The sequence below is a fragment of the Arachis hypogaea genome, chromosome 15 (assembly GCF_003086295.3).
Source record: "Arachis hypogaea cultivar Tifrunner chromosome 15, arahy.Tifrunner.gnm2.J5K5, whole genome shotgun sequence".
Taxonomy (NCBI): Eukaryota; Viridiplantae; Streptophyta; class Magnoliopsida; order Fabales; family Fabaceae; genus Arachis; species Arachis hypogaea.
This window is the reverse complement of record NC_092050.1, coordinates 56,236,046-56,244,760: the sequence shown is the minus strand read 5'-3', so window position 1 is coordinate 56,244,760 and position 8,715 is coordinate 56,236,046. Positions and strand designations below refer to the sequence as shown.

The 8,715-nt window shown below is 39.5% G+C and overlaps 1 protein-coding gene across 1 annotated transcript; it reads right to left on the bottom strand.

Moving 5' to 3' along the window:
* Positions 1-1,118: 1,118 nt before the first annotated feature.
* On the bottom strand, positions 1,119-2,384 carry LOC112748553 (uncharacterized). Its single transcript, XM_025796782.1, has 2 exons — positions 2,245-2,384; positions 1,119-1,842 (listed from the first exon to the last, which is right to left on the bottom strand). Exons 1-2 carry the CDS (start codon positions 2,382-2,384, stop codon positions 1,119-1,121), a joined length of 864 nt encoding a protein of 287 aa, XP_025652567.1.
* Positions 2,385-8,715: the final 6,331 nt, after the last annotated feature.

Here is an 8,715-nt window from a genome sequence, read left to right as displayed (position 1 = left end):
AATGCTTCCATTCAAAAGAGAGCTCACATATTTTTACCTTTCAATGATTTAGATTTAATTGAGAGAGAGATCTTCTCTCTCTTTTAGGATTTAGGATTTCTTCTTGTTTTAAGAGTAACTCTGGATCCCATGTTTAATGTTCTTTTAGTATTACTTCTATTTATTTATTCCAACATTTGAATTGATTATTATAATTTGATTTAGGAATTCTCCCATGTTACAGACTGTTATTTGAATTAATGATAATTGAGGTATTTTCAGTTTATGATTGTTCTCTTGATTTAAGTTACCATTGCTTCCCATCTAAGGACATCTTTATCATTCCAGCAATTTTACTTTTCCCCTTTTGGTTCTGGTTAAGAATTTAGTAACTCAACAGTTATTAAACTCAACATAATTGATAATCGTTATCTTGCTAATTGAGCTGAACTTAAATAATCCCAACCTTTTTTGAGGAAATAATTAGGATTCGAAAGTCAATTTAGTTAGTCCCTTGACTTTCCTTTACCCTGGTGAAGGTTGACCAAGTGGAGTTTAGATTCAACTTTCATTATTGTTGAGAGAGAAAACTAAGTTGGACCTCTAATTTTCTCTACCTTGCTAAAAGTTGCTTTACAGTTATTATTTATTCTTAATTGCCATTTAATTCACTCGTCATTTAAATTACTTGCTTCTCACCTTCTAAACCCCGATTATAACCTTTATAGCCAATAATAAGAACATACTTCCTCGCAGTTCCTTGAGAAGACGACCCGAGGTTTGAATACTCGGTTAACAATTTTTAAAGGGGTCTGTTACTTATGACACCCAACACGTTTGTACGAAGGGATTTTTGCCGGTTTAGAAACTATATCTACAACGCAACCGTTTCTATGAATTTCTTTACTGGTAGAAAACCCGACGTCAAACTTCTAGAAAAAAAGCTAAGAATACTCTAAAGCTAAAAAAAAATCTAAAGCTACCAAACTAAGTAATTAACACTAGAAGTTAGAAAGCAATAAACTAAAGTAATTAACATAAAACAGATCTAGAAAGCAGTAAAATGAAAGGATATGAATGTTGGGGTGCCTCCCAACTAGCGCTTCTTTTACGTCACTAGCTTGACGGTCTTCCTCTGCTTAATTGAGATTGTAGTTCACCTTGTGCTCTTCCATTGATTCCCCCAGATAATGCTTGACTCTTTGACCATTAACAGTGAATGTTCTTTGTGCTTTTTCATCCATGATCTCAACATGACCATAGGGTGAAACCTTTGTGATAGTCAATGGCCATGACCATCTTGATTTTAGCTTTCCTGGGAAGAACTTGAGTCTAGAGTTGTACAGGAGGACTATTTGTCCTTTAGCAAAGTTCCTTGGTGCCAGCCTTTGATCATGCCATTTCTTTGTGATTTTCTTGTAGATTTTTGCACTTTCATAGGCTTGATTCCTGAATTCTTCCAGCTCATTCAACTGTAACATCCTTCTTTTTCCAGCAGCATCATTGTCAAAGTTTAGCACTTGAAGGGCCCAGAAAGCTTTATGCTCCAATTCTACAGGCAAGTGACAAGCTTTTCCATACACCAATTGATATGGAGACATACCAATGGGTGTCTTGAAAGCTGTCCTGTAGGCCCATAGAGCATCATCTAACTTCTTTGACCTGTCTTTTCTTGATGCCCCAATAGTCTTCTCAAGAATCCTCTTGAGCTCTCTGTCTGAAACTTTTGCTTGTCCATTAGTTTGTGGGCGGTAAGGTGTAGCCACCTTATGCTTGACACCATATTTGAGGAGGAGGTTTTCTAGTGGTTTGTTGCAAAAGTGACTTCCTTCATTACTTGTAAGAGCTCTTGGCACCCCAAATCTACTGAATATATTTTTCCTCAAGAAGTAAATCAGCACTTTGTTGTCATTTGTTGATGTTGCAATGGCTTCTACCCATTTGGACACATATTCCACTGCCACTAGTATGTAGTTATTTGAGTATGATGATGGGAAAGGTTCCATGGAATCAATCCCCCACACATCAAACAACTCTAACTCCATGATGTACTTCTGTGGCATTTCATTCTTTTTGGGTAAGTTTCGAGCTCTTTGGCACTCATTGTAGTTCTTCACCAATTCTCTTGAATCTTTGAATATGGTAGGCTAGTAGAATCCACATTGCAGTACCTTTGCAGTAGTCCTCTTTCCCCCAAAGTGTCCTCCATAAGCAGATCCATGACAGTGCCACAGGACTTCCTGGCCTTCTTCATGTGATATGTACCTTCTTAGCATGCCATCAGAGCATCTCTTGAAGAGGTACGACTCATACCAGATAAAGTACTTGGCATCATTAATGAGCTTCCTTCTCAAATTCTTATTGGTACTAGTGGGTAGTTCTCTAATGGCCATGAAGTTGGCCATGTCTGCAAACCATGGTGCTTATTTGTTCATCATCAATTGCTCATCCGGAAAGCATTCATTGACACAGGGATTGTAAGCTTCATTCTCCTAAGATGGGATTCTTGAGAGGTAGTCTGCTACCTTGTTCTCTACTCCACTTCTGTCTTTGATCTCTATATTAAACTCTTGGAGCAGTAAAATTCACCTTAGTAGCCTTGGCATGGAGTCTTTCTTATTCAGAAAGTATTTCAATGCTGCATGGTCAGTAAACACAGTTACTTTAGAGCCAATTAGATAGGATCTGAATTTATCAAAAGAAAATACAATGGCAAGTAACTCTTTTTCAGTGGTTGTGTAATAATAAATCACACAGCACCTAGTATAATAAATCACATGAACCAGTTTGTCTTTTCTCTGCCCTAACGCAGCACCTATTGCAAAATCTGATGCATCACACATCAATTCAAAAGGTAAATCCCAATTGGGTGGTGCTATGATAGGTGTAGAGGACAGCTTACTCTTAAGGTCTTCAAAGACCTTCATGCATTCATCATCAAAAATAAAAGGTACATTAGAGAAAATAAGGTTACTTAAAGGTTTGGCAATTTTTGAAAAGTCTTTTATGAGCCTTCTATAGAAGCCTGCATGTCCTAGGAAGCTCCTAACTATTTTCACATTACAAGGTGGGGGTAACTTTTCAATTACTTCCACCTTAGCTCTATCCATCTTATGCCTTTGTTAGAGATTTTGTGGCCAAGGACTATCCCTTCAGTTACCATAAAACGACATTTTTCCCAGTTTAAAACCAGGTTAGTCTCTTGGCATCTCTTAAGCACTAAGGCAAGATGGTGTAATCAGTTAGGGAATGAGTCACCAAACACTGAAAAATCATCCATGAAGACTTCTATAAACTTCCCAATCATGTCAGAAAAAATGGACAGCATGCATTTTTGGAATTTGGCCGGTGCATTGCACAATCCAAAGGGCATGCGTTTATAAACAAACACCCGACATGGGCAAGTAAAAGTAGTTTTCTCCTGATCCTTAGGATCCACTACAATCTGGTTGTAGACAGAATATCCATCCAGGAAGCAATAATACTCATGCCCCGCAAGTCCCTCTAGCATCTGATCCATGAAAGGGAATGTGAAGTAGTCCTTTCTTGTAGCTTCATTGAGCTTTCTATAGTCAATGCACATGCGCCATCCTGTAACTATCCTGGTAGGAATCAGCTCATTCTTTTTATTTGGCACACTGTGATGCCTCCATTCTTAGGCACCACAGGTCTTACCCAAGGACTATCAGAAATGGGGTAGATCACCCCTGCTTGCCATAGCTTCAGTACTTCTTTCTGCACAATTTCTTGCATTGAGGGATTCAGTCTCCTTTGTGGTTGGATTGTAGGCTTGGCATCCTCCTCAAGGAGGATCTTGTGCATACACATTGAGGGGCTTATCCCTTTCAAGTCAGCTAAGGTCCACCTAATTGCATCCTTATATTTTTTCAGCACCTCAAGTAGTTCTTTCTCCTGATCTTCACTCAAGGTTTAGCTAATAATTACTGGATAAGTATCATTGCTCCCCAGGTAGGCATACTTTAGGCTAGGAGGTAGTGTCTTCAATTCCAGCCTGGGTGCTTTATTCTTCTCTTCCTTTGTATCCAGCATGATTGGAATGTCTGTGTTTTCTTGCGGAGTTGCACTGCATGATTGTTGACTCCCTTCCATTACTTATTCAAGTGTGTCTTCTTCTAAGGTTCCTTGCACCAATGACTCAATTGCATCCACCATCATGCACTTTTCAAGAGTTTCTTTTGGATAACTCATGGCCTTGAACACATTGAATACCATCCTTTCCTCATGAAGCCTGAGGACTAATTCCCTTTTTTGTACATCAATAATAGCTCCTGCTATTGCTAGGAATGGTCTTCCTAGTATGATGGATGTACTAGCTTCTTATTCCATGTCAAGCACCACAAAATCTGTTGGAAAGATGAATTCTCCCACGTTGACTAACAAGTCCTCCACCACTCCATGGAAAAATTTGAATGTTCTATCGGCTAGTTGGAGTGCCATTCTTGTTAGCTTGGCTTCCTCAATCATCATTCTCTTCATCATATATAAAGACATTAGGTTGATGCTTGCTCCCAAGTCACATAGTGCCTTGCTGATGTTGATGTCACCTATGACAGATGGGATTTGGAAACTTCCAGGGTCCTTCAGCTTTTGAGGGAGCTTCCTTTGTATGATGGCACTGCACTCTTCTGTTAGCACTACAGTTTCCTTTTCTCTCCAAACCCTTTTTTAACACCCTAATCAGCCTAAGCTTTACCTCGCGTCGTAAAGCAAAGAATAATTAGAGATTACGACAGTTCTACGCTCATACATATAATATATAGAAAGAATTAATATAATCTAGAAGCCTGATGAAGGATATAGCTCAAAAATAGGATTTGAAAAGCACAAAATGTATTAACGAAACTTCTAACTTAATGCACAAGACATAGGTATAATATAACAAAGGTTAATAGTATAATAACATAAGAATCTAGCCGGATTCGTGGAGCTTAAGCCGGCTAGTGATATACAGACCATACAGGAAACTGACAATAAAAACAGCTTATATAAGTTTTGTTATCTCAAATACAAGCCGTTAGGCAAAACAAAATACAAAAGTGAGAGATGTATAAACAAAGTAAATCAAAAATACTCCAAGAGCAACAGGATCCTCTGCTTCTGTCACCATCCAGACAACTCATCGAGGTGGGTTGCGACCTGCATCTGAAAAACAACAACAGAATATGGTATGAGAACCGGAGGTTCTCAGTATGGTAACAGTGCCCAGTGATGTAGGATATAAGACCCCGGGACGCCAAAGGCAATCCTAGAATCCATGTCCAGTACAAGATTCAACCTTAAGGTATACTAAAACATTAAACATAACTTATAACCATAACATAATAACATGGTAATCTAACTTAGGGGATTACTAACTAATCTAGTCACCGCTGTCCCACAGCCTTCACCACCCTACCCTCCGTGCGATCCCATCGCCACCGCCTACCTAACCTCCTCAGCACCAGACAGACACAGATAATGCAAGCAAAGAAAACACAAGTAATACTCAAATATGTAATATGTAATTCAAGAAGCAAGTAAGCATATTATACAATTAAGCAAACCTAAGTAATCAAAGCAAACAAGCACATAAGAGATGCATATGATGAATGTCTATCCTATTGGCTCGTGATATCACTTGTCGGTCTGTAAATGCCAGCCCAACACATCCTCCAGGATGTAGCCTTTTTTGCCACGCCAGAGATATAGTGCCATGCACACTCATGTAGCAGCGAATCTGCTACGTCAGAGATATAGTGCCGTGCACACTCATATAGTAGGGAGTCTACTACGCCAGGGATATAGGCCCCGCACACTTCCTGCAGTAGAGAAGGAACCAACCACAACAAATCATGCAGCAGAACAATCTACTACGCCGGGGATATAGGCCCTGCGCACTCTCAACATTCAACATGTCATGTGACAGAAACATCTGCCGTACCGGAGATAGAGGCTCCGCACACTCTCAACAACAACAACCACTCATGCAGCAGAGAAAAATCTGCTACGCCGAGGATATAGGCCCTGCACACTCTCAACCTCCATCCAGATCATCATTTCTTTTCAAGCCCTCGACTCATCACAACCATTATCAATTCATGATTTGCATCCTGAACTCATAGTTCCTCAGTTCTCATCTCATATACGAATCCTTCTTTACGCTCCACCTAACCCATTCTCAGCACACCAGAAACCTAAGCCTCCGTTTTTCTAGTTTTTCATAATAATCAACTAAAACCATTTAGTTATATCTTATATCCTTTATACTCAAAATTAAGCCCAAAAGCCTTAAAATGGTGTTTTAGAAGCTTACAACCTTCTTGGGAAGGTGAAATAGTTGAAAACAAAGTTTAAATTTGTGAACAGGGCGTGTGCAGATGCACAAGGGTATGCGTGTGCACGCCCAGGAAGATTTTTAAAAGTGTGCGTATGCACAAGGGTGTGCGTATGCACAGGTACCAAATTTCACAAGGTCTGTTCACTCGCACAAGTTGTGCGAGCGCCCTTAACAAACTCCCCTTCCCAACTTGTGTGTGCGCACAGGGCTGTGCGTATGCACAGGTTGCAAATCCTCATTGGTGTGTGCACGCACAAGCTGTGCTAGCGCTGCAAACAGAACGCACTCCCCTGCCTGTGCGTGTGCACATATTAAAATTTTCGCAAGGTTGTGCATGCGCACATACCAGAAATCATAAAATTCTCCAACTTTGCAGAATTTCAGATTTTTACACCAATCTTTCAATGATCATAAATCCCTCTACAAAATTCCAAATTTTACAAACTTTATATCAAATCGATGGGTTTTCAAAAATCTTTAATTCTAAACCAGTTTTAACAAATTTTGAAAACCAGGGCAAAAGTTATGATCAGACAAAGTTCACCAAAAACCAACTCTTACCAAATACCACAATTTCCACAATTTCTTACAAACCACAACCAAAACCATTCCAAACTCCATTTTTAACCAATTCCTACCCTCTTGGGTCACAATTTCACAATCTATACCAATCTTCCACCATACTTCATCATTCTCAATCTCAAATATCAATATATAACATTTACAAACAATTTTTCACCAACACATTCACCATTCATCACTCTATCACTATCAATTTCCACCATTAAACTCATTCATGCTTCATATCCATGATCAACAATTATCAAAAATCCAAATTCATCATACATCATAATCTCAACATTATTATCAACCACAATAACCAATAATCAAAATCATCATCAACATCCATCTTCAAATCTCAATACCCACCAACACAAATCATTAATAATCATCATCTAACACTATGTAACTCATCACATTCAAACCCATTCATCTACATTCAACCCATCATCAAGCATACATTTATATACAATCAAATCATACATTCACATCTTTCAACCTATATTTTGGCCTACTTGGGCCTCCATAGCAATTTGGCCGACCTCTTTTTGGGAAGAGGTCGGGGTCGACCAACCTGAAGAGGTCGGCCATTTTGTCTTCAGTCAACTTGGGTTGCGTAGCTCGACCCGAGGTATGAACAGTGCCCCTGCTTGAGCTCGATCTTACTCATAAGGTCGTGTCTTCAGACTTCGACACTTTTGAAGAAGTCGAGCTCGAGCATTTTGCCTTTAGTTGATCTCTGTATAACTCCTGCTGGGACTCCTTGAATGCAAAGCGTTTTCCTTTTTCTGCTTTTTAATTGCGATGCGCGTTGTGCTTTCTTGGGAACATGCGAGGGTTTAAGAGCTCATTAATTCCCTTTGCCGTTTCCTTCTTTTCATGGTTGCATGACCCTATCTTTGTGCAAAGTTTTGGTTTTTGTTGAACTGTTGGTAGGAAATGGTTGTAGCTTTCTTGATGATTCCTTATGTGGTCTGTGATGATGATTTTACTGTTTGTATGGAGAAATGGTAAAAGATTGATTGTTCCCCTTGTATTCTTTATTTGAGAGGTGTTCGGACTGGCTTAGGGCACAGAGTTGTCGAGTTCCCTTTTCTATGTTATTGCCGTGTTGTTGCCTCCATAGGGTGCCCCTAGACTATTGTTCTTTTTGCGAGTCCTGGGGTTTCCCTTTTGTTTTTGTATCTGAGACTTTGTTGATTACTTTTTATTGTCCAAGTTATTTCCTTATTGCCCGAGTTGTTTGGTAGTAACCATTTTTTCTTTTTCTTACTGTAGGGGTAGTTCGCCTATGTCTTCACGAAAAGATATTGTTGAAATGTTTACCAAGATCCCTGACGGCATGTCTGACTGGCTGGACTCTATAGTCCTAATGTGTGTTACAGTGGCTGACCCTGAATACTGTGTGAAACTTAGGAGGTTCCATAGGATTTGTAGTGATAGGGATAAGGAGAAGAATTATGAGTTAGTGTCGCCTGACCCTGAGGAGAGGGTTAGTTTTCCTTCCTTGACTCAGGGGGAGCGGCTCTTTTTCTATGCTTATGACTACTTTTTTAGTCAGTTGAATATCACCATCCCTTTTACCACCTTCGAGACCGATCTGTTGTGGTCTTGCAATGTAGCCCTTTTTCAACTCCATCCAAACTCATGGGGTTTTATAAAAATCTTTCAATTGTTGTGTCAGGAATTGGGTGTCTGACCTTCCCAAACTCTCTTTCTTTATCGTTTTGTGCTGACAAAGCCTGGGGTTGCTAAGAAGAAAGCCTCTTGGATTTCCTTCCGAGCTACTCAAGGGAAGAAGGTCTTCTCCATGTATGATGAGTCTTTTTGTGACTTCA